We start from the raw sequence: 27,027 nt of genomic DNA on the forward strand, positions 1-27,027 counted from the left end.
TTGGGTCCTGCCCTGACTCACTGCTTGTGGTGAGTCCTCTGGACCTTGCTGGTCCTCACATTGCACCTTCTTCGAATTCTACGTTGTTTGCAGTTGCGAAGGCTTGTTGGTACTCCGACGGACACCGACCCCTCAACTCTCGACATCCGACGCGGAACAGCTCGTGCACGGTGCCTGGTCTTCCTCAGCATTGCCTGGTAATCACATCTGCAGAGTCAAGGTCCCCGTTAACTCTCCTGCAAGACCCAACATCGGTGGGCATTCGTCTCCCAGATCTCCTGGTCACTCCTAAGTAACATAGACTCTGTCCCCTCTGCTTGCAGGTACTTCTCAACTAGAATCCACCTTCGGATTCCACTGGATACTTTCTCCTTCTCCAGAGGTGGCCGTTTCCTGAAGTCCTCCATTGGGTTTGACTGCGGTTTCCGACACTAGTTCACACCTATGCACCCAGCTTCCCTGCTGTAGGTAACGTGGGTAATAGGGTATCCATGGGTGGGGTGGCTCTCCAACCTACTGTCTTCCACCGGGTTTCTTCAGGGTCCACTGTGAAGGGCTCTTAATCTTTAAAATTCCAACCACGACTTACACGTTGATTTGTACAGAGAACGCGGTCGTGTTCCCACACTGCATACGATCTCCGTGGGGCTCGTAGTCTCTCACCTTTGGTGGTTCCTTGGGTCCCCAACACTTCTACGTCCTCTCGACCTTGTCTTGATCCGAGTTGTGGTTCTTATACCACTTTCTTAGTATATGGTTCGGTCCCCCCCTGGGGTCCACTGTGTATTTTGTGCTATTTACGTGATTTCTATGCAAAGTATTGTGTGCATTGTGCATATCTCCGGGTAGGAGATATTTGTATATGTTAGAGAGTATTATATAATAAATACATATTTTTATAAATACCTTGTGTGGTTCTTTTTCACTTAATCTATACATATAAGATTGCATTCTTGTAAAACAATCTGCTTTACACTCCTTCTGGACTAAGCCTGAAGGCTGCTCTCCACAGCTACCACTTAGAGAGCTTTCTAAGGTTGTCAAAGACCTCTTAAATCACCATAAGGATTGTCTGGACCGGTGCAGGGTGCCCACTTACATAAGTGGACATCATATACCAGGCCAGCCTCTCACATACATATTTTAATATTTAAATCACACCTGTTCATGCCCACTTTTCTAGTGAACCCTGCCTTGTACTCTTTCTAGATTGTAGATTTGTCCTGCATGTTGGGCAGATACTTTCTTTCTAGGCAGTTATAACATCCTACTTTGCCGAATAAATGAAACATGTAACCTGTATTGGCACTGAAATAACAAGACCTCTGTTGTATTTTTAATTCTTGAAGAAGACCAACCTATTTAGCAATGGCATCTGATCATCAAGCCCCAGCCTCCAAGCAACAGCAACCGGCCTCTAAGGTTAGTATGCTTTTTTTTCACTTCTATTTTCTTTATTTTGTGTGGTTTTATAGTGGTGCAGAGAAGGCACCAATGTGTGTTAAGTGCTTAAATCATCATCTAGGCATCCTTTCAGGAACTTATATTCAACATATATAACAATCACATACGATATTGCACAATACACGCCATATTTCGTTGGCAATTATTCAACACTTTGCAACATTTCAGAAACTTATATTCTCGTAGATTTTAGCTTACATTATTAATTATGTAGCATTGCGAGAGCCTACATTTTAATAGATGCAACTTTTCTAAATATATTCGTTATGATCATTATTCAGATGAAATAATTTTCAAGAAGCTTTTAATTATTTTCGTCTGTTTCTCTTTGGGCTCCTTGACAATGTTAATGTGCCACATGACTAATCACTTCTCTGTAATACCTATCCCCAGCTACCCATAATAATGCTGAAATGGTTCCAAACCTCTTCTAGTGGCCAACCTGTCAGGGTCGGCCTCATAGTCCCAAAGTAAACAAGGAGGCTGCTCACCCCACCTCTTTCTGCACACTGTCCCTGGGCATGCAGAGAAAAACAGTTAGCTCCTTCAATCCTGCCTGCCTCTTCCTCCACACAAACCAATGGTTTCAATGCACCTTTGAAACTCGGTTATTAAAGTTACTTCTGAAAACTAACCAGATAACAGATTTTAGGTTTGATGGGCCACAGATTCAGTCTTACACATCTCTATTTTTGAAGTTTAGAGCACTTAGAAAAAGTGCCTAGAAGTGATTGTTTACTTTTAACTATGAAAATAACCACTAATAATACCAACCACTTTGAAACATAATTGCATTAAAAGTAACTGATTACTGTGTTCAGTTAACTAAACTGTCCCTTTTGGGTTTTCTTATATGATCTACATCCACTTGTAGGGCTACTTGAGAGTTAGTGTTAAGTGTGTCTCCCATAGTAACAAATATAATTTTGAAAATATTTGTTCTTGTAAAGAAAAATAAATCTCTACGTTTTTTGCATCTGTTTTTTGCACTTTTCCACATTGTGAGTTGATTGTATATTGCGAATGCTAGCTCAGGTTTTGCACTTTACCTTAGTGCAATAATAGTAAAATGTTTGCACCCGTCTTTCCAATCCAGTAGTAGTTTTTACTGAGTGGTAAAACATATTGCAAATCTGATGCAACACATATTCCTACTGTGGAGTTTTGCTTGCTAGGTATGGTGGTAAACTGGAAATATGGTCATGAGTTAGGAACCATTCAAGAACAACCTGTATTTCACTGTATATTACTATGAAAAATATTCCAAGAAGAGTCCTTGATCAGAAATAATTTGATTTTAGGTGTTGGGAAACCTTGAATGTTTCTTGGTGTTTATAGATAGGGCAGGCTGGCCGTATCGGGCATTGGGCATTTCCCCAGGAGGCTGGAAGGGTGGGGGTCGATTTTGCAGCTGTGGGGGTCGGTTTTGCAGGAGTGCTGCAATATCAACCCCCAGTAACAAAAACAGCAGTGCTTCCCCCTCTCACCCCTCCCCTCCCCTGGGGGCTGGTCCGTCAAATTTTCCAGGGCTGCTTTGGGTTCCCAGTCAGGCCCTGTTTATAGAACTGCTGAGGGATCAAATGTAGCATAATAAATTAATATATGGAAAGAAATCAAGGTTTTACCATGTATTGGTAATTGAAAAAAGAAATTGACCTTGTTATTTTCCACAATCAATAGTGGGAGCACATAGATATGCAGCCCGCCCAGTGTGTTTAAATCTGTCATAAATAAATATTAAGGAAAAATGTATTGTATTCCACTTTTTTAGAACAGTGTTTCCCCACAGTGCCCTAATGTCAATGTATGCCCTCCACTTGCTGCAAAACTCTCAGATGGATCCAAAGTGTTACCTGGGCAAACCCCATCGCTGACACACAAAGGTTTTTGGCTGAGCATGAACATCGTGTAGGATATAGGTCTACTTCACTCTTCTTTACAGCCCTTCAACAAAGCAATCGGGGCGTAGCTTTGGGGAGGGGGGGGCTGTTTGGAGTGTTACACACCCTAGTAAATGTATTTTCTGGTAAATAGTTAGGTCCAGATGCTTTCAGTCGGGTATAGTGAGGTGTCTGTCGGATTTCACCAGAAATTTTTCAGACGCACAGATGAAAAAATGCACATACACCATCTCCCTCTCTCTTCTAAAAGTTTTCAAAAATGTTGGTTATTTTACAAAATATTGTGTTTTCTCTCACTTCGTCCCTGTATCAATCATCATTCGTCTTCCTTTCAACTTCCCCTTTAGCCACGCTCATGCACACTGCTTGTCGTATTATGTATTTTAATATTACATGGCAGTGTGATTGTTTGGAAATCCGAACCTCACCCACCCCCCCAATCTTACTGACCAAGCTACGCCACCGGGAGGCACTCTGCAATCAAATTGTTCTTTTCAATTGTTAATATGAGCAGAAAACATTTTTTGGGGACCCCAGTCACAAAGGCTTGTTGTTAGAGTATGTAAAACAGTAATACAGGACTACTATTTTACGTACACTTTCATGCCTTTATGAAGCATACCACCGAAATTTGCAAACTCCCTGTTAGTAAAAGTGCAAAATCCTTTTGATTTCTACTCACCGCACATGCATACTCCTTGAACAATCTCATTTTATTCTGATTTTACATGTTTTGGGGTCAGTTCACAAAAGCATATATGAGTACGTAAATTACTACTACAGAAGTACCACTGTACTCTCTCCTTAGCGCTGACGCTCTCACACATCTTTCCACCATAGTGCAAAGGTGTCTGAGTCATGTCCAGTAAAAAATACGATGCCTAAAAAAACTTTAAAAATGTTCATGCTTTGGATGTGTGCTGTAAAGTGTGTGTTATAAAGGAAGGGCAAACTAAAAGGGGGTCATTTATAAAACTGAGGAAACTTAGTCCAGATATTTAGGTGTTTATGCTATATTAGACATTGAATCAAACCATTAGGATTAAACACAATCAAGTGTTTAACCATGTTGCCATGTGGTTCATCTTGTTTGAATAATCCTGCGTGCATGTTTACCTTTCTGTCAAAAAACAATCAGAAGAATATATCCATAAGCTGTAGAATTTGTTCTAATGGGAAGTAAATTACAGAAGAGTAGTGGAGCTGTGAAACACTACAAACTACACACTGGGCATATGTGTGTCTGATTGCTTTTCTCTGTACCCCTACTGATGTGTGTTATTTTGTAATATGCATTAAGTGAAAGAAATAGCTTTATTTTTGTACGTCTGTTGTTCATTTTTTAATTCATTTTGTTACCCATTATTGTTTTTTATCCATCCAATTGATTTATTTATTTACTTTTATGATTTCATTCAATCCCCTATATCATAGACGCTTAAATATCTGGACGAAGTGTCCCCTGTTTAATGGATGCAGTATGATACAGCACACATGCAAAGTTAGATAAGTTTGGAGAAATAAAAGCATTTCTCTTTTTTACGCCTGCCTCAAAGAGGCATTATTCTTTGGTGCTAAACTCGTTCTACTATTGTGACTAGCTAGGGCTTTGCAATCAAAAACCATTGGTGGTTCCATGGGGTTACCCATGTATTACCCAGGGAACTCCCCCTTAACCCAAAGTAATGCAGAACAATGCAAAGTGCTGCCTTGCAATACTTTATGGGAACTTTCCGGCCTAAAACACATTTTGCACTGGAGAGTAAATTCTAAATAAACAATATGTGCAAGTGATGCAAACCTGGTGCAAACCATTAGTAAATCTGCCCCAGTATATGAAAACCACAGTCGTAGCCTCTTCCCTTATGTTCCCCTCAGTGCACACTGTGAGTGAGAGCTGTTCGCCCGATTGCCAATTCGGTGTTTGCAGATGAGCGATAGCGTTGACCCCCAAATCACCTTCGATGAGCGCATACAATTATTTTCGAGCCACGCAATAGGCAGCACAGACAGCCGACTTCATCAAAGAAAACTGCTGACATTTTAGCTTCGGTTGGCTAACCTCGCCACTGCACGTGACTTTGCTGTGTCCACGTGAGAGCCTCTTTTTTTTTGTAAACATTTTTAATTCATTCTTACATACCAGTCCCGCTATAGAAAAACATTGCACTAAGTCAAATGAAATTGAACATATGTTCAAGGTTGAGAACCTTTGGAGCTATCATTTTAATCTTTCAGAAAGAAGATTTACACTCTTAATCAGTAATGAGGTTCTCATATCCTGAGTCAGAATGAAATTGAAAATAGGCACTGGCCCCAAAATAAAAGTGCCCCCCATTAGTAAATTAGAAAGCTAAAAAAGGGGTCCCTGTTTGCAAATTGGGGCAGTTTTGGCCTGGTAAAGAAACGCTGTGTAAGTGTTTTTCAAGGTATGGAAGCCTGCATACTGCTTGCTGCAGACGAGGTTTGTTTTAATATCAGGGAAATCAACAGGAAGTGCCAGCAAAGCAGACCATAAAACAGGTCCATTAACAGCGAAAAAAGTGGGCACTGCCTGATTGCCCTATAGGCCACTCCGACCCTGCTCATATCACTGCAATCGGGTAACTAGCACTCCCCGTTCAGTCCCACAGTGCCATCCCTTTCATAAAGCAATAGTGTTACAGTAATCCACGCCTCCATGCGCCCCAATGCCTTCTCAAATTTACCATGGCGTATTCTTCTAATAAACACCACAGTTTCCATAAACCAGTCTAGATTGCTATACCACTGATTCAAAAAACTAATATTTGCAATGTAATAGGCCTCTCATTAACGAGAGTTTAAGCTAGGCACTGCAATAGCTTAAACTCTTGCAAATGTGAGACCTATTTCATTGCACATTTTTTTTTTTTTACTAGCACCCAAGCAGCACTTTCACATTCATGAAGGCCGCGCCCCTTTCTTTAATTAAGCCGCGTCGATAGAAAGTGGCGTGTCCGACATTAAAGTGTAACCGCGGTATGGGGGCTTTGACAAAAAAAAAGCATATATTTGTCAAGTTCACTTTAATGTCGGCTGCGTACCTTTCTTTAGACGCGGTTTGTGTAAATAAAGGGGCGCGGCCTCTATGAATGTGAAAGCACCGCATGGGCGCTATTAAATAAAATAAATAAATAAATAAGTAATCACGGCCGCTAAATGCGGACTGCTCTGCTAAAATAAATAAATAAAAACACAGCCGCTATAGTTAAAGCGGACCACCATTAGTAAAAATTAATATAAAAACGGGCGGCGTGCTGTGAGGTAGAGGGTGGAATAGGGAAAGAGCTTAAAATAAAATAGAGCTCCCTGACTTATAAAGCCGACCATGTAACAACACCAGTAAAAGGTCCAGTCGTTATGGAAGGTAACAAAGGTAGACAAGGCGGAACTAACAAGCCTAATAACGACTCGGAAGCCAGCGTTTCCAAAGGACAATGACACAAGCCAATTAAAAATATGGGCGCAGAGTGCAAGGGGCTTCAAAGCCATACTCCAGCTTCGCAGCAGCGCATGCGCTGCCCAGGCTCGAACGAAAAAGGTAGCTTGGAACTGCCTTGTTTCTGGAGAATATCTCTCCTTGCCAACAGCAATGAAGGTTAATAACATGTTTACAGTATCTAGTGATCTATAGGTCACACCATAAAGACAAAAGGGTCAGTCTATGGGACATCCCCAATCGAGTGCCCGCAGTCTCATAAAATTGTCTCATTACACGCCATCTAGTACTGTTGTATTTTAGGGCACAGCCATAATAGGTGGTAGAATGTGTCATTTGATGTCCTGATTTGAAATTGGATGAGTGTAAAAACAGTTTTTTTTAACCACTCCTTTCGCGTCTCCTCACAAAATGTGAAAAATCTCCCAGCATTTCCCTAACGTTTCAAAAAAGTGCATGTGGTGTCTGGACGCACAGAGGGAAGGGGGTAAGAGAGGAGGAAAGACCATAGGGTAACAAGAGCATGAGAGATGGCAAAACATATGCAACATATTATAGTATCTTGAAAAGCTAACTCATGAAGATATTACACCCTCCCTGTTAGCACCTTCTTCCGGGCACATTAGAGCCTCCTGTTTTAACAGCAAGTACAGAAATGCTGAAATTTATTGTATTGGGAATGTATTTAAACGTTTTATTGCGTAAAAAAATAAAGAGTTATTTACAAAAATGAGGGCCTCCTGTCAGTCCTCCTCATTCAAGCCCTCCGCTTCTTGTTCTCCCGTTATACCTTCAGTTTTACAATACTGTCTTGTCCCTCATCTGTTCAGAAGGAAGATAACTCTACCATGGAGTATATTCCAGAAAAGTCTCTCTGTTGTGACATATCTATTTAGGGTACAGCGTAGCTGCAAGTAAACCAATAATTGTGTCTTTCAATCAATCAATCAATCAATCAATCAATCAATCAATCAATCAATCAATCAATCAATCAATCAGTCATTTGTAAAGCGCACTACATACCCCCGAGGGTCTCAAGGCCCTGAGGGAGGGGGGGCGCTACTGATCAAACAACCAGGTCTTGAGCATCCTCCTGAAGGTCAGCAGGTCTTGGGTCGGTCATAGGCTCAGTGGGAGGGTGTTCCATGTCTTGGCGGTGAGGTGGGAGAAGGATCTCCCACCGGTGGTTGTTCTTCGGATGCGCGGGATGGTGGCTAGTGAGAGGTCGGCGGAGCGTAGCTGGCGGTTGGGGATGTAGAAGGAGAGCCATCTGTTGAGGTAGGCTGGGCCGGTCTTGTGGAGCGCCTTGTGTGCGTGGATGAGGAGCTTGAAGGATATCCTCTTGCTGACGGGGAGCCAGTGCAGGTCCCTCAGGTGGGGGGTGATGTGGCTGTGGCGTGGTACATAGAGGACCAGTCGTGCCAAGGCGTTTTGGATGCGTTGTAATCGTTTGATGAACTTGGTCGGGGCTTGGGTCTTTCACACCTCATGCTCCAAACTCAACTTGAAAAAGGGACACACCCCACACATCTCTCCACCTAGATATACCCACCAGATCTTATTCCCCGAATCCATTCCATGAATCCCTGCAAACCATTGAAGTCTATCATGAACTTCCCAGATCACAATGGGGCTTCCCCAGGTATTCTCTGTCTCCATTCAATATGGTGTGTGGCCCCATTCCAGGCTTTAATACATCATTCTGTACGCATAGTGTGCATATCACCCATGTTTCATCATTTACTAATAAATTCTCAAACATGTTTCATCCTTCTCCTTGAAGGCCCATTTATTAATCTCTATCATTAATCACTATCAAGAGTGCCACCAGCAAATAATTACATAGGTTACGTAGGGCGATCCCCCCACAGTAAATGTTATTTAGTGCAATCCTGGGCACACCGCCTTTCCACAGGAAACTTCGTAAGACAGCATCCACCTATTTGAAAAAACCATATAGGATCTAAAAGAGAGCATTTTTTGAAAACTAATGATAGGTTAATAGTTTTGTCATTTTAAAAAGTGCTTCTGGTACAACCAGGAATAGTGCAAGGATTTCCCACCTAGCTGTCTCTGTCCGAAAATGATCCATTAACGAATGTTGTTTGCTTTCATAAAATCTCTTTTTATCCCTGTTTAATTATATTCACAGATATATAAATCCCTCTGTATTTATTCTAAACAGGAATGCTGCATTAATTGCAGGTCACCATTCAATTACTATGTATAATACAGACCTCTGCCATTTAAGTGACTTCTACTACATCCCTAATAGATTGCTTTACTCTTCCATAGCTGCCACACTTCTGATTCCTCGAAATATGGAGGGAAGCTCTGCTGGGTGTTAATTCTTGGTTCAGGCCAAAAAGAATGAATGCCCTTCCACATGCCATTAGATTGGAACCAGACCATCTGGCCTTCAGGAAATCCCTGAAGTATTTGCGCTTTTCTGCACTGTAATTGATTCTTTCTTTACCGCAAATGTTTTTATACAGTTGTTCTTGCACCAGGACACCCTTCTGAGTAACAATTCCACTGTATAAATAAATAGCAATTCTAAATCTCAAAAATGGCCAGAAAAATGAAAGACCTCCAATAATGTTCTTATAGTATGATCGGGATCTTTAATTCATAGTAAAATATTGTCAATGTATTGGGGAATCCTGTCTTCCCATCTTGAACAACACTCGCTTAAAAAGTGGATCTCTAAGAGCACCTCATGCTAATGGATCGAGTATTAAGAAAAACAATATTGGAGAGAGGGGAACCATTGTTGGGCCCTCTTTGTAGCAGAAAACTATGTGACAACATTCCATTCACCCTAACACTGGCCAATAGGGAGTCACAGGAGTTTGATCCATGTCAAGATATTAGGGCCCAAGCCCATTTTTCCAGCAGTCGGAATTAAACAAACACTTGAAAGGGTCAAAGCCTTTTCAGCACCACTGACAATATTGTTATTGGTTCAGTCACCCATCTAGTCAAGGCAATTGCGTAATCTTCCAAATTTCACTCTAAAGGCTCTATTTGGCATAAACCTCGATTTATCAGGGCTTATCAGAGTTTTTACCACCCCTGCGGGAGGCTTGGACACATTTTGGTGAGGGTTTTAGTTTCAAAATGTATTGGCAAAATTTGTCAGTAGGATGCACATCTGTCTTTAAATTTACTTTTACTAAAGATAAGAACCACAGTGCAGCATTCTTAGATCTTCTGGTATTATTTCCTCATGCAGCACATCACAGAAGGCCTTGGTGAGGAAAGGCACAATACGACCATCCATCTTCTTAAGTAGCTCCAATGGGAGACCATTGAGTCTTAGGAACTTCCCCAATGGAAGGTTGGAAAATGCCTCCATAACCTCATCGTGTGTGATTTATGCTTCAAATCTTTCCCTATTGCCCTTTTCCAACACTAGAAGGTCATCTACAAAGGTTCAAATATGCTCATTGTTTTTTGGGGATTTTGGTGAGGCATAGAAGAAGCTACTTATCCACTATTTCTCAAATTCACCTGTCACCAAATCTTTCCTGCCCTGCCACACCCAACAGTTTGTCTGCCTTATTTCTTGTATTATATTGATGCCGCTGTGCATTCTTATAGTGTCCTATAGCTTCATTTTCTGCTAGCTTACTGCATTTCTCTCATTTCACAGTTATATGTCTCTGTAATACATCATCAACTCCTCTCGCTTCTCTTTTGATATTTAGATCGTCATCTTTGAACAGGAGAATTTCCAAGGCCGCAGCCACGAACTTAATGCGCCCTGCACCAGTTTGAAGGAGGCTGGAATGGAGAAGGTTGGCTCCATCTTGGTACACTCTGGACCGTATGTATCTTTTCAACTAATGTGCTTACACGCTAAGGGAAGAATTGCAAATTTGGACAGATTGTGTTGAGCAGGCTACTATGGCTGATGTGCAATGACCTACTTTGGAATAAATCTATGGAATAAATCTCATCCCAACTGGAACCAAATATCATTGGATGGGTATTATGACTCAACATAGACTGTCTTTTGAAAATTATATAATTGAATGCATACTTTGAAATTCAAATGACAGTACACCACTAACTACAATTGAAGGAAGAGGCTGTGGTGCTATGTTACCATGTCTTTAGAGCATCCTTCAGCGGGTGTGCCTAAGATATCAAGGTAGGAATCTCGATGCCCCCAAACATCATGGACACAATATCGAAGGACAAAATATCAAAAGATAAGTAACTATAGATTTTCCATACCTACCTCCACATATATGTGCCTATATATATATATATATATATATATATATATATATATATAAATATTCAAAGTGCATGGATGTGGAAATAAGAATAGTAAATCTATACTTCCTGTATATGCACTTAGCTTTCTATAATTTCTCGCTCGATATTCTGTCCATGATATTAGTGTATCTCGATATTCCTAGCCTCGATATTACATAGTACGGCCCGTTAGGCAAGAGCCATACTTCATATTTTTGAGGGATAGAATGATCTATGCAGCCATCTAAAATATCAAAGTGACATGTGCCTCTCTTCCACTTGAATTGTGTCATAGAAAGGCAAGAGGATAGAAAGATGTTGGCTGACTAGTGGTAACTCTCAGGTGTCAAATTTGGAAAGAAATTAACAGAAATGTTATTGCAATAACATAACTGGATCAGTATGGGAATGTGTACGGTGGCCATTTAATGCCCCAAGAAAATGTGTTGGGTGGAACCTTCCTTTCAGCTTTTTTTGGATGGGAAGTCCTGCCTAAAAATTTGGTTGTCATGCCCTATTTTTGAAGTCTAAATACACCCATGACTAGAAATTAAGTGGTAAATGACTTCCACGAACAAGCATTGACAAAGTCATTCATTCTGGCTTTAATGCGCTAACATACTAATTGCAGACATGCATATTACCATTTGTCCTTTAGCTTGGCTAATACTTGTACAACAAACTTCCTTCTTTGACCTTCATTCTCTAACTTACTAAGTTATATCACCTGTACCCCAACAGATACAAAGTAATTTGTTTTTCTTTATTGAAAATAGATCCAAGGCTCTTGAAGACATTTTCTGCTTGATTCAATAGCAGCTGCAGGGCATTTTCACCATCCTTCGAGTAAAACTGAATCACCAGCATATAGTACTACTTGTATATGAACGCCATTTACTTTTGGGAAGGCCCGTGCTTTTTCCCTCAGTATATGCAAGAGGTCATTGATAGACAAACCAAAGAGCACCAGGATTAGCAGGTATCCTCCTGGGTACAGTGCTTAATTTACAAAAGAATGAGTGCCGATCTCTGGAGCTCTGCTCAGAAGCCTGTGGCTGGTGCAATTAAACGTTGGCGCGCCGAGTACCGAGGCTGGTAGTCAGCATACATCAAAAAGCGATTGACCTTCCACCAACTGACCAAACACCTATAATCCTCCTCCCTCTTCCTCATAGACTCCCCCCCAGGATCCGCCGAGGCAACAGTGGAGAATGCTTCTTCTCACACCTGGCGGTCAAAGCCTGGAATGACCTTCCCCTGCACGTTAGGACCGCCTCATCGCTCCGGGAATCCAGGAAAGGATTGAAGACCAGACTGTTCAAATGAACAGATCACCACAAAGCAGCTAGCAACTCCAGTGCCTTGAGACCCTCATGGGTGATTTGCAGCGCTCTATAAATCCTGATTGATTGATTGATTCTTAAATCCACTGTATGCTTTTATAATGAACTACCAGACATTGCCTGCACCTTTATCTCAGTCATTCAGGTCCCTGCTTTCTACCTTTGTGATGGTTTTGCCATTCCTTCTTTTCCTCCATCTTCCGATCTGTGTGTTTTCCCTCTCCTGCACTCAGTAAATATCTGAAAATTACGTGCTGGTCCCCAAAAATAAGTGCAAGTGCCACACACTGACAACCACTGATTCAAATTAAAATTAAGAACTGCCTAGGTAGTAGCCCTGTTTTTTTTATTAACAGGCTTATACTATTTGGGAACGGTACATCACTGAAATGAGATAAACTAGGGGAGCAGTCAAACCGCACTTCTTTAGCCTTTCCCAGAAATGTTCTCTTTGGACCGACTGAACAGATGGGAGAATTAGAAGAAAGCAGCATAACAGGCCCTTCTTCCTGATGGCATATTTGTTGATCAGGAATTGTAAAATAAAAGCTTGGTCAACGGTAGAGAAACTTTCCCTGAATCCACCTTGTACCAGGGACAGCACACGTTTGTCTTCTGTCTACGTGTTGACTAAATTCAATATGATTTTAGTGAAAGTTTCCCCTTTTTAATCTATGAAATGTATGGGTGGGTAGCACTGAGGATCATCTACGCCTCGTTTATTATAAGGGGACATTGGTGTTCATTCAAAAGGCTGAAAAGAATAGATTTGCTGCACTGTAATGGAATATTTATTCCAATATTTGGGTCCACTAAAGGTGATTTTATTTGAAACATTTATTTGGAATTAGATTTACACCAATGTGGTTCATATTCATTTCACGTCTACAAGAATATGCTATCTAATTCATGGTTAAACAAGCATTGGCATAGGTAAGTGTTTAGCCGTGCAGCACATTATAGAGACAATAAACAAGACCGACCATGCCTTAAATGGTATTTACAATGAATTTGCATTTATGTAGCACTGACACCCCCTGACGAGGCGTTGAGGCGCTTTAGCATGCTAATCGAGAACCCGAAATTACTGGGTAGTGCAGTAGTTAATGGTTATTCTTCTGCTGTCAAGGAAGCCGCTCCTTGCTCTTTCTCCAGTTACTTGGTTGTAACATTAATGATTTCGGTATGATAATTAGTTGGGGGTATGTGGGAAGCAAATCGTGGATGGAGTGACTAAACATATTGTTAGGATGTAGGGATTTATTTTCAGAGTGCGAGATTAAGGCATGCGGTGTACCGTGTATTCAGGGAGCATGCAGAAGGTGAAGGAGATTTTCACGTAGAGTGTACGTACATTGCGGACTGTGGTTATTGAGACAGTATGTGATCTGTGGATGTATAAACAGAGTCCGATGTTTCTGCCGTCCAGGTCGCAAGGTCCTCTTTTAGAACAAGGCAGGGGAGGGAAAAAGCGAAAGTCAACAAAAAAAAGTTGTCCGGTTCCAGCTGCGCGTGACTGCACTGTGAGCACTTTCCAGCCTTGCCAGGCAATTGATTTAGCTACATTTGTCTGAGATTTCAAGGCAGAAAAACACTTTTTCTGTACAGCTGTGTTGTGCAGACAGACATTGCTTCCAGTGACATAAAATGGCTTGTGGTGAAATGTCCCGGGTTTTGGCTTTAATATTCTGGGCACCCCACATACAGGATCTCAATGAATAACACTTATGAACTCTGTGGTTATCATGAAAACCTGGCACAGATATTACCTTCCTGGAACTAATCTGGACACAGACGTTAAACTTGAGATTGCCAACCTAAAATACGTATCTCTCAAAGACCTTCAACAATCACAGTAGTGGTTCGCCCCTCCCCTCCCCTCCTCGTTTTTGTTAATTACTAGCTGAACGGCCATTATTATCATTTACAGATGGCTATGAATGCTCCTCCCCCCCCCCCCCCCCGAGCTCGGGGTGATGACAACAGTGGTCTGGTCTCAGTTCCAAGTTTTCAAGTTTACAGGCATTATAAACGGAAACAAGACAATTAAAAATATATATATTTATCGCGTCTGTGGCTTACAATACATGACAAACAGAGTATGAACAAGGCTGTGTAAATAACCTCACAAAGCAACTGGAGGACAGACAGTCAGTCACTTGGCAGTAATAATATTAAACAAGCACGAGGAATACAGTTGCAGCATCCTGCAAGAAGTCTTCACTTTTCAAGCACTCAAACTTGTGCTTGTGGTGGCATCCACCTTGCGTGAGCCAGCAGCGGCGCGCAGCGGACATGTGTTTGTAATTAACGTGGCCGCGCCGCTGCTTGCTCCTGCAAGGTGGATGCCACCACAAAAACGAGTGCGAGTGCTTGAAAAATGAAGACCGATTGCTAAAGGCCCTCTCCTAGAGCAACGCATGCACGCTGCCTAGGCGAGACCTAAAAAGAAACCGGGCACAGTCTATGGGAATTTTAGAATCGAACAGACGAAAAGAAAACCGAATTGATTTGAAGTATCAGAAAAATCAACCTAAAGTGATAAACAATTGGAGAATAGAGAAGGAAGGAGCATCAATTTAACTTCCCTTTTCTAGAATGATTAAAGTTGAACGAGTTTGTATTTTTAAGCAAATGAGTCCTAATGTGCCACAAAAAGGTGCAACCTTGGTTAATATCTCTGAAGATTGAGTAATTTAAAAGTTCTTTGATCACGAACACGTTTGGCATTTATGTGAAACCAACAAAGTCGTTCAGTTATTTTGAACCTGGAAATGACTAAAATCATGTCTCTTCTGTCCCAGCTGGGTGGGATACGAACATGCAAACTGCAAAGGGGAGCAGTTTGTGTTCGAGAAGGGAGAGTACCCGCGCTGGGATTCCTGGACTAACAGCCGAAGAAGCGACAGCATATCCTCCCTCCGACCCATCAAAGTGGTAAGAAAATGATCAATACCATACAGACAGTGGCGGCTGCTGATCTTTGAAATAGGCGGGTGCAATATTGCCCTCGAATTACAATAACCGAGTGAAACAAGCATGACGCATGATCTATTTCTTCGGAAAGTGTTGAGGGAAATCTTTTGAAAAACCTTGGGCGAACTGGCGCATTGTCAAACACAGTTTTCACAGAAATTGAAGCCAAAGGCTCTGAAAGGGCTCTCAATAAATAATCAATCACTTTCACGTTGTCCCAAGCCAATGAAGCCTGACGCTTCTCTGGAGTTGACCACATTTATTCAAAATATGCCTTGGGTACCCCACATGTAAACACTTACCACCAGTATGCCAGGAGCAACATTTGGCCCCTCGTCTCTCCCACATGACCTGGTTGCCCTCCCGTATGCCAAGAATTTCCTTCCAGTGACAGCCCGTTGGTGCCTCCACCAGACAAGGATTACCAGTATGACAGGACCAGCAGTAGTCTCAAAAGTATAACACACACTCACACACACACACATCAACCCATCCCCACACACAGACATACACACATACAATATATTCTCATTCACAGTCTCACTCACACGCATTCACACTTGCTCGCTGTCTCACGTATATGCCCAGTCACTGTCTCATTCACTCTCACTCATGTTCATAGTCAGTCACACTAAATCAAATATTCATTCACACTTCCCCAACCTCACTCTCTCATTCTCTCACACACATACACATTTTCTTTCCCATATTCTCCTAAACACTCAACCTGTCTTTCTCACTTAAGTGCTCTTAAATACTCACCCTGCTTTTTCTCTTCCCCCTTCTGACTCTTTAGGAATGGGTAAGGTGATAGACAGATGGGCACAAAGCCCTGGCCACTGCAGACCTGAGCCTAAAGCTCGCTTGGCTACCTGCACATATGATGTTACAGCACATCACCAGAGGAAGAGGCTTGAGACTCAGCAGCCAATGAGGACTGGGCTGTGACTTTGCCACCCTAGCCAATCTGTCTGGTTACTGGCGCCGGTGCCTCTATACTCATGCAACAGCCTTCACACAGACTTCACTGCCTTAGACTGCTTGACCCTCGCTCACATTAACGAAGGTCGACCTTTTTTCAAATTTTAGTACTAGTGAATAATAGTTTATTTTTTACTGTTAGTATAGTAGAACAAGCATTTGCAATGCAATAGGTCTCGCATTTATACGAGTTTGAGCTATTGGCATTGTAAATGACAATGCCTTTTATTTATGTTTTAAAAACCCACACATAAATAAAAGGCATTGCCATTTACAGTGCCAATAGCTCAAACTCTTAACAACTGCGAGACCTATTGCATTGCAAATGCTTGTTATACGACTTATGTTAAAGTCTATCCCCCTCCCCCCCCCCTGCATTTCTTTACTGCAATGTTATCGTTGGATGTTACATTCTGTAACCAAGTGAGTGGAATTTATAATATATTTGCGGAGTGTATACATTTGTCCTCTGTCTTTGGACAATGTTATATTTGGCTGTTTTTTCGTTCTGGATTCAACCTTTGTTTGATCGTGATCGGGTATATATGCTATTTTAAGATTCTATGTTTATTTTGGCAATGCTTACCTATTTTAGCAGTAATGCTTCCTGACGTCATCGGAGATCAAAGGACATGTTTTGATAAGCACGTGAGGGTGTGATAGCAGTGTGTAATTTGCATAAACTCCCTGTACCAGCGCTGCGCAGAGTCGGCTGCACAGTGACCGCAACCAATCAGGACGGCCCCGGCCCCGGCCCCGCCCCCGGAGGGAGCCCGGCTCTGAAAACGAAACTACGGCGCGTTGAGTTTCGTTTCTCGGGAAAGAGAAACCTGCTCTGGGTGCGGGGGGAGGTCGGTGACTCAGACCTGGGGGTTGGGGGTCGGTGACACAGACCCGTGGGGCCCGGCATTAGTCGAGACTGCACCGCCCTCTCTGAGGCTGGAATGCGGAGTCCCGGAGCCTGTAACTCGGTGCTTCTTTTGAGCTGGTGGGTGCATTTTGAGGACCGACAAGAGAGCGAAAATCATACAAAGCGGAAGGACAGAATAGAAGGGAGATGGAAGAGCCGTTATAAAGGGAGGAAGCAGAAACCTATAGGAGTGATAGAAAGGAGCAGGGAGTTACTTGTAGTGGATTATGGGTGTTTTAACCGAGGAGTGTTTAATTTGTTAAAAAAAAAATATGTGCGGGGCTCTTTTCAGCAGGCAGCTCGCACCAGACCATTGCTCCCGTTAGCGCCGTCTAAAACGGAACCAGCTACTAATGGCCATGGAAGTGGGGAGACGTGGCTTAAAGGGCAGAGCTGCCGATTTCGGAGCTTTCTCCAGGTTGTAGTCTGGTGTGGGCTCATCACGGCGAAAGTGAAAGCAAACAAGTGGTTTCAGGACTCCAAATGATGCGCGCGCCCGGACGGGTCACATGCACTGTAGTTGGAGGCCTGCAAAGCCACTGTTTGCACTTCCAAAACGCGCTTACTATAAGTCTCGCCAGAACAGCGCTAAAGCGCTGGTCAGGCGAGACCTAAAAAATGGGACAGAAAATAGGGAGCGGGAACCCCAGTGCTACATAGTGTAGAACTCTGCAAAGGGGGAATGCAGTTTCCTGTTGCCAATACACTTTTTTCCTCCATGGGAAAAATAGTTTATTCCTTTGAGAAAGTTCCTCACCAACACCCTCAGCAAATCTGGGGTGTAAGCAGAGTGCGTGGGTGGGGAGGAGTTTGAGAATTCCCATAAACAGCGGTAGGTGTTTGTGGACAGTCACAAACTTCCAAGGCAAGCATTGTTTGGAATGCTTATTTCCGATCCCGTGAGTGGGATTAACAACTGCAGGATTCTTTTCACATGTGGTGGAGAAATCTACAGTAGTAAATGCATTTACACGTGCCAGTAATCCCTGTGTGACTAAGGAATTTTCCAGTGGCGGCCGCCACAAAACTCCAGAGGTGGATTTGGGGGGAATAAGGGAGATGTAAAAATACCTGTCCTGCCGCCCACGCGTCGGTGCTCCTCTATACTCCTGATGGTGTCCCAGCAGTCCCTGGGACACAAGCACAGGCTCCCCAGCCAATCCAGATGCTGCTCTCATGGCATGAGAGCAGCACCCGGATTGGTCTGAGCGGCCTTATTTGCCACTCAGACTGTGCCTTAGTGCCTGTGGCATTTCTCCAACTCGACTGTGCAACACGGCTGGGTATGAGAAGCCTAAAGTGTGCATGTCTGTTTGGCCAGCCTAAGACAGCTGGGCAAAACGACATGCACACTTCACAGTGCACACAACCCCCCTCCTCCCTGCCGTGCCTGGCCCGGCCCCGCCCGACCAAGACTCCTGGCTCACTCAGTCAGTGAAAAAAAATGTTAATATTGTTATATTATTATTTTATTTTTCGCTGATTAACCTAGTGAGGCGACGTACTCTGCCATTTTGGAGGAGCCGCCCTTGGTATTTCCAGCTGTAAACTTCTGTTTATGGCCGAAGCGACCTGTGCAAGTGGGGCCACATGTATTTACCGTGGGGATCAGTGGCGTAACGATAATTACGGACTCTATCAGGAGCTCCCCGGCCGAAGTGCAGTGCTGAGGGGGCCCCCTGGAGCTTGAGGGCCTCCCGCACTTCGGGGGGGGGGGGCCTGCGGGGTACTGAGTTACGCCCCTGGTGGGGATACTTACTCATCTCGTGACTGTTGCCTCAGAATTTGGTATTGGAAATGCAACTCGCGAGGCCCTATTCACAAAGATTATATGCAAAACCTTAAATGTAAAGGTTAATGAAGCGGCAGGGCTTACTCAACCATTCGTTTCTTTGATGCCAATTAGAAAGGCTGCTTACGATGTTGTTGTTGGACAGTGGTCTATATTAGTTGAAATCAGAAATCCCTGAAGGCTAATCATCTTACAATATAGGGGTCAAGCCTATTCTACATCAGAAGTAACCGTTCTACACCTACACAAACATTTCACTGAAACCAGTGGCGTTTGCACAAACAAGATCACTATTGAAACCCAAGGCACATTCTAGTGAGATTCACAGCATACTTCAACTTCCTTTGAGGGATTCTATGACCTGTAATTCTATTAGTCCAATGCTCTCTGTCTCATCCCATGCCTTGTTTTCGTAGGGCAGGGAGGTGATTGCTATGCTTTTGAATTTAAATAAAATGCCTAACTAGTTCTGGGTAAGTCTATAAGAAACACAGACTTGCAAACTTCGGGGAAGATTTACTAAGGTTTTATGCAATGCAGCAAGGGAGCTTGCTCTGCTGTGTGAATAGGAGTGAGCAAGAAATGCCCCATGCCAACTAAGATATGACACACTCCTGCTCCCTCCTTGCTTCATGCTGTAAGGTTTTCTGCATTAAGAGCAGTATTGTTTTTGCGCAGGAAGGGACACCTTTCTGCACAAAAACATTCCTGAAAGGCATTTTCCTCTTTGTAAATGTGCTGCAGAATGAATGCCACCAAAGAGTAAGTATAAAAGTATTTCTGCTTGTTACTCTTAGGCCCTGGAGGTGCACTTTTTTAGTGAAATCCCAGGTTTACAGACCTTTGTAAGTCTGGGATTGCGTCAAAATCCATGGGTGGATGCATGGGAACGCTCGCACTCCACCGATGAAACGCGTCCCTGCTGCAAGGTAATGCAAGTCAGTGATATGAGCTGCCTTGTGTGACTTTGGATTCACTAAGCCTCTCAGAGCCACGAAACGTGGCCTTGCATGGCTTAGTAAATCCCACTTAAGGAATTGCGTTATATTGATATCATTACCGTCACACAAGGGCAATGCAAGCCATTAGTAAATCTGCACCTTCCTGTCTAGGTTTCAGTGCTCCACAAAGCACTACAATCATCCCTTAAACTCACTGGTCTAAAACTATGCTGATCAGGCCGTGCCAGCGAGCTGATGTATGCATGCATGTATGTATGTATATAGTTGTAGTTGTTCAGCGCGTAATGTGCTGACCAGAGAGCAGGTGCCTAGGATGGCAATTCTGTTGTTTACAGAGAGGTTTGTAATAAGAGGTTTCATTACATAGGGGATAATTTTATTTGAAGAAATGTCTCTTCGGTTTCTGTCTGAACTGCAGGAGAGTCAGAGCAGTTCTGATGTCAATAGGGGCTTTGCCCCACATCCTAGTTGCATTGAGAGAGAAGGGCTATCTTTTGGTTCTTTACTTCTTGCATATCTGTCCCACAAATGTGGTGATGCCCTTGCTCCTGGTGTGACACTGCCACTAAAGGGAATTAATTACTCGGCAAGGCATGAAGGGGTATAATTTGTGATCGGTGTACCATAGTGCTAAAGATGTAGGCTGCAGGATCACTTTTTCAACTAAATGTAGAGCTTAAGGTTCTAAATTTGCGAATAGTTTTTTTCAGCCAACAGAGCTAAATTGCAATTCTATCTCAAAACTCAAACTAAATTCTGTTTAATTCCACTTATGCATCTTGACAATGATGTGTACTTGATCTGAAACTGAAAATTGTGCACATCTAAAGGTCTTACTCACTCTGTTACTGGTTGTCTCTGGAAGTGGTGTATTAAGCGTCACAACCATGGGCGTCGTGAGCCCCTCCTTCCCTTTAGCAGCTACTGTGGGGATTGGATTGTTTATGGGCTGCTTTTATCTGCAACTTGGCGGTTAAACGCTCATAAATAATGTTATGAGGAAGAAAGAAAGAGTGGTTGATTAAAAAGGAAAGAAGGATGGACGAGTGGATGCATGAGTGGATGTTATGTTATGTGGATTTGTAGAGCGTGGCTAATCACCGGTGATGGTTTCCAGGTGCTGAGTAGGGAAGGCCTGAGGGGCGAGTAGTGAATCATGTCTGTTTTGATAGGGAGAGCTATTTCAAAAGGTTCCTTCGGAAGTCCATGAGTAAGGGGAGGTTCTGAGGTGTTTTGGGAGGTCATACCAGGTCTTGACTGCATGATATGAGAAGGAGTGACCTCCACTTCTGATGTTCATGATGCTAGGGAGGTATGCTCTTGCCTGTGATGCAGATCAAAGGTGTCTGGTAGGTTGGTAGAAGTTGAGGCAGTGGTGGAGGTAAGTTGGACCGGTGTTGTGGAGAGCTTTATAGGCATAGGTGAGTAGCTTGAACTTACAACTTTCCTGAACAGGGAGCCAGTGGAGATTGCTGATGTGTGGAGAGATGTGGTCATTTTGCAGTATGTTCAGGATGAGTCTGGTCGTGGCATTCTGGGTTGTTTGGAGTCGATATATAGGATATGGGCTGGGATTACGATGTATTGGATGTTTCTGTAATCAAGGCAACTTGTGAAAGGAGCTTGGTGACTGTTCATCTGGTGTTCAGTGGGATCCACTTGAAAGTCGTGATTGCATTCGCAGGATGTAGATGCATTATGAGGAGACTGCATTGATCTGTCTGCTCATGGACTAGTTGGTGTTCAGGATGATCCTGAGGTTCTTGGCATGGTCTGCAGGGGTGGGTGGGGTCCAAGTTCAGAGGGTCACCAAGAGGCGTCCCAGGAGGAGTGGTTGTTGACAAAGATTAGAACTTTGGTTTTGCCTGTGCTGAGCTGGAGGCAGTTGCTTTTCATCCAAGCAGCAACGTTTCTCATGCAGTTGGTGAAGTGTTTTTTGGTGGTGCTGATTGAGTCACTAAGAGAGAGATGTGTGTCATAGACGTAAGATACTATGTTGATGCCGTGGACTCTGACGATGTCAGTGAGGGGTGTCATACAGACGTTGAAGAGTGTTGGGCTGACTGACGATTCTTGAGGGACTCTGCAGTTGAGTTTCTTTGGGTTCTGAGGTGTAGGGGAGAAGTGTAACTCATTGAGTTTAGTCCTTGATGAAGAAGGATATCCACTTGATGGCCGGTCTGCAGATTTCCAAGTACTAAAGCTTTGTGATGAGTGACTTGTAAGAGACCTTATCGAAAGCTGTAGAGAGGCTGAGGAGGCCGTTTCTCCTTGTTCGAGGATGCTTCTGAGGTCATCCGTGGCCACAATGAGGGCTGTCTCTCTGTTGTGATTAGTGTGAAAACCAGATCAGGAGCTGTCTAGGAGTTGATGGATTTCTAGGTGGTCTGTGAGTTGGGTATTGATGGCTGTTTCAATGACTTTAGCTGGAAAAGTCCAGCCTCTCTGTTGGTGGTGGTGTTTTTGTCGAGTCTCCATTTTCTCTCAAATTGTTTGCAGTGACGCTTGGACTCCCTGAGGTCAATGGTGTACCAGCTGGGTTGTTTGTTGTTTTTGTAGGTCTCATTTCTGGTGTGAGTTGTGTTGCTGGTGCAGTCGGAGAGCCGTTTATTGAAATGCTTGGTTTTGACATTGAGATTGCCCGTGGTTGGCTGGGCATTCCTGTAGGGTCTTGGTCCAGTTCTCTCTGAATATTTTGCCCCAGTGTCTTAATGGTGCTTTGGGTTTTTCTGGGGGGGGGGGCTTGGTGGAGGGAGAGTGGTCTGTAGCAGTTGAGGATGTTGGGGTTCCTTGTTGGTTTCTTCAATAGTGTGTTGACTTCTGCATTTTTCCAGCAAGACGGGAAGGTGGCAGTGGTTATTGGGGTGTTGATGATAGCAGTGAGCCCGGGGAGAATATGGTTCTTACAAGGTTGCACATGAAATGGGGGCATGGGTCTGAGGGGGGCTCCTGAGTGGATGGTATTCATCAAGGCGGTAGTTTCTTCATTTGAGAGGGGCTTCTAGTTGCCTACCTGCTGTTTGCCATTGAAGGAGGTGTCTTACTGGTCGGTGTGTTCTTATCAGTAGGCTGTGGGTCAAATGTGGTGTAGATCTTGGCAGTCTTCTGTTTGAAGAAGTTTGAGATGCCATTGCAAAGTACTTGGATGAGATGAGCTGCAGAATTGGAGACGTCCTTGACGATGGTGAAGAGTTCTTTGCCGTTGTTGGAGTTGGCTTTGAGTCTGAGAGACAGCTTTGTTTGTAGATGTCGTGTTGGTGTTTTTGTCGAGTCTCCATTTTCTCTCAAGTTGTTTGCATTGGTGCTTGGACTCTCTGAGGCCATTTGTGTACCAGCTGGGTCATTTGTTGTTTTTGTAGGTCTTGTTTCTGGTGGGAGCGTTGAAGCTGTCACAGTTGGAGAGTCTCTTCTAGGAATGCTTGGTGTTGACATCAAGGTTGCCAGTGTGGTTGGCGGGGCATTCCTGTAGGGTCTTGGTTCAGTTTTCATCTGATATTTGCCTCAGTGGCTTGATGGTGCTTTGGGTTTTTTCGGGTGGGGTGGCTTGGTGGGCGGGTATCTTGAAATGTATTATGTAGTGACCATACCATATGAGCGGTGTCATGTGGGTGCTCCTGTTGTTGGAGGAGAACATTTTGTCTGGGGTGTGGCCTGCTGTGTGGGTTGGTCCTTGGAAAAGGTGGGTTAGTCAGAGATTGCTGAGGCTGTTGAGGAGAGACATGGTGTTAGGGTCTGTGGTGTCTTCCAGGTAGAAATTGAGGTCCCAAGGAAAATGCACTTGGTTGATCTGATGGAGAGAGGTTCAATGAAGTCTGCAATGTGGTTGCAGAATTCCACTCAGAGGTTCGGGGGACGGTAGGCGAGGATTCCCTTAAGGGTGGCATTGTAGTCCAAATTTGTCTTTTTAAGTGGAGGTGTTCGATGAGGTTGGTGTCTGAGACTGTGGAAGTGGTGCAGTCAATTGTGTTTTTGTAGACGATCATTAGTCCTCCACCTGTTTTGTGGGTTTGGTCCTGGTGTATGATATTGTAGGTGGGCGGGATGGCTTGCTGATGTCTGGGTTGGAGGTTGGATTGAACCTTTTTTGGTCAGGAAGAGAAGGTCAGGTGTTTTGCTGTTGAGGAGGCCCCATATTTTTATTGGAGTCTTGAGGAGCATGGTGGACAGCTGGTGCAGGTGGTTATGTGTGTTGGTTGTTGGTTGTTGGTTGTTTGGAGGTGGTGGTGTTGGTGTCTAAGGTGTCATAGGTGAAATCACAATTGGTGCAGGAGAAAAGTCCTGCCATGGTGCTGGGGGATGCGTGGCAGCCGGGTGTTTGCCGGTGTGTGTTGTTGAGGTCATGGAGGATGGAGGAGAAGAAGTGGAAGCATTTTTTGGGTTAGGTGGCGGCTCCGGCTGCGGTTGTGGTGTTGCATCGGATGGTTGTGGAGTAAGGATTCCTTGCACTGGGCATTGTCCAGGAACAGATGAGCACTGATGGGCTTGTCTTTGGCGCACCAGCGGCGCACCCGCTTCACGAGGGCGCGCTGCAGCCTTCATTAAGTAGGTCCTGGGTTGGGCGCAGCTTCTGGTGGCTGGAAGAATGGTGATAGGGAGAAACCCAGCGAGAGAACCCTGGCAGCAGCGGTGCCTCATGGTGAAAAGGCGGCAACTGGATTAGGCTGGAACAAGCAGGAACTGGAGGACACTGGCAAGTGGCAAGCTAGGTGCCCAGGTGCCTATATGCATAAATGGCTGAGTAAATGGACACTGCAGAGCATGGATGGATGGATTGAGGGAGGGAAGGATGGCTGGTTGGCTGGAAGGTTGAATGGATGGGTGGATGGATGAGTGGGTGAAAGGAGGATGGTAAATGAAAATCTGAGAGGATGGATGGATGGTTAAAAGGATGGCAGAGTAAATGGAAATCTGAGGATGGATGGGTGAAAGGAAAGCAGAGTTAACTGAAATCCGAGAGAATGGATGGATGACAAAGTAAATGGATGGATGCTGGGTGAATACATTAATATACAAAGACATCAATGTAAGGATGAAAGACTTTATTGAAGGATGGGTAAGTCAAATGATTGTTGTATGGGTGGATGGATGAATGCATAGATGATAGATGTCTGAACGGATGGAAGATGGATTAAATGGCCAAAGGATGGATGGAAGAGTGAAAGACTGAATAATGGATAAAAGAATGAATGAATGACAGATGTTAAGGAAAATGTTGAATCTCAGCGGGTGGATGGAAGGGTAATAGGACACATGGATAGGTGCTTGAATGGAAGAGACAAGGGAGCTCCTTTAAGGGGTTCAGGCTCATTAGCTTCACTTGTTTGTTCCCATAGACCCTTCGTACAAAGTGGGGGGTATTTAAATTTCCTGGCTACTCTCTTGGTTACAACTCCATTTTTTCTGTGACTGTGAACCTAGAATGGCCTAGTAGTTCATCTGACCCAACTTTGGTTTGAAACCCCCCGCTCCCTGTGTTGGTCATTCTGAATCAACAGCCGATATTATTAGGCTCACCAGGTACATTTTTTCTTTGTTTCCACTTAATTGACATGTCCAAGACAGTATGTTCTTTCATTGTAGGGAGACAGGTGGTGTCATTCTATACAGGTCTACTTTATTTCAAAGTATTTATTATAGTAGGATGGATTCTGTTGGCAACTAAATTATTGCCATTTTGGTCAAACTGTGGTTTGTTACCATTAATGTCAGTTATATTCTTTGTGTAATCTATGCATATTGAAAGAAAAGTGATATACTGATGCACAAATCAGCATCAAGTTACTCAAGAGAGAGAGTTTGCCTCTCCTTCCTCAGAACTCCCACTGTTTGATTTTCTGTTACATAACTCATTCCTTTAACCTTGACACGTTTACTGCTGTTTATTGCCATAAAGAAACAGCAACAAGGTTTCCCTGCTTACAACAGAAGTTGTTGACTGTGTGCAAAATATTAAATCAATATTAAATAAATAACTCAGTGTAGCAAAAGGACTAACTCTATTATTCATATATGTGCTCCCCTAGACTAAGAAAGTACAACACTAGAGAGTCCAAATCCAACAAAGGAAGTACAGTGGTGTTAGAAATGGGATCCCTATTTGGCTGAGGTATGCACCCAGGCCAGGCAGAAACCATCACTCTAGTCAGGGTGGTGGTTCCTGCTGAATATATGATGTTACATCGCAGTCTTCACACCGTGAAACGTTTGCAAAGCAGGCATTACAGGTTGGAGCCTGCTGAGTTTAGGAATAGTATGATGTCATTGGGTAGCCTTTGCATCAGCATTGAAAGGTCTTTTTAAATGAAAACAGCTCCAGAGCTTGAAGTGGGGACCTCAGGCAGGGGTAAGACTCAGAGAAAGCAGAGTCCAGCAGCACCAGCAGAATGGTAGGATGTTGTTTGTGTCCATGAAAATTCAGAAATCAGGAGGCAAGCCATCACGTCCTTGGAGATGACGTGGAGTCCTTCCAGCGGTGTGAGGGAGCAGCAGGTAGCAGGGAAACAAGCAAAAAAGCAGTCCTTCCAGAAAAGCAGTCCAGTTGAGTCCTATAAGCAGCACATCAGTCCTTCTGACATAGGTTCAGTTCAAGATCCAGAAGTGTCTGATTTTAGGGGGTCAGAGACCCAGTACGTTTACCCAAAAGTACCTTTTACGTAGGGGGTAACTTCAAAGTGCCCAAAGATCCCCTTCAACCCAGACCTGTCTGCCAGGTGAACTGTGGGGGGTATATCAGTGTTTTGTGTGTGGACAGGACACTACCTGATACCCCCCATTCCTCCCTGGCCAGGAAAACCCATGAGAATGCGAATGAATGCAAATGAGTGCGAATGAATGCAGATGAGTCTCACCTTCCTGTATTTGTGGCTGTCTAGAGGGAATGCACAACGTGTAGCTGTCTCCCAACCCAGATGTTTATTGTAGAGAGGCTGTCCGGCACAAAGAGCAGGAAGTACAGAGAAATGTCCACTTTCT

The 27,027-nt window shown here is 43.6% G+C and overlaps 1 protein-coding gene across 2 annotated transcripts in view; it reads left to right on the forward strand.

The window, feature by feature from the left end:
- Positions 1 to 27,027, forward strand: part of CRYBB2 (crystallin beta B2) — a 59,274-nt gene that overhangs the window by 24,252 nt on the left and 7,995 nt on the right. For both annotated transcript variants that reach the window (XM_085636312.1, XM_085636311.1), the window contains exons 2-4: positions 1,350 to 1,422; positions 10,536 to 10,654; positions 15,239 to 15,371. In XM_085636312.1, the coding sequence (XP_085492438.1) occupies positions 1,369 to 1,422; positions 10,536 to 10,654; positions 15,239 to 15,371 (306 nt within the window). In that variant the 5' untranslated portion in view covers positions 1,350 to 1,368. The remainder of the gene's footprint in view (positions 1 to 1,349; positions 1,423 to 10,535; positions 10,655 to 15,238; positions 15,372 to 27,027) is intronic.

The sequence above is a fragment of the Triturus cristatus genome, chromosome 11 (genome assembly GCF_964204655.1).
Source record: "Triturus cristatus chromosome 11, aTriCri1.1, whole genome shotgun sequence".
Taxonomy (NCBI): domain Eukaryota; kingdom Metazoa; phylum Chordata; class Amphibia; order Caudata; family Salamandridae; genus Triturus; species Triturus cristatus.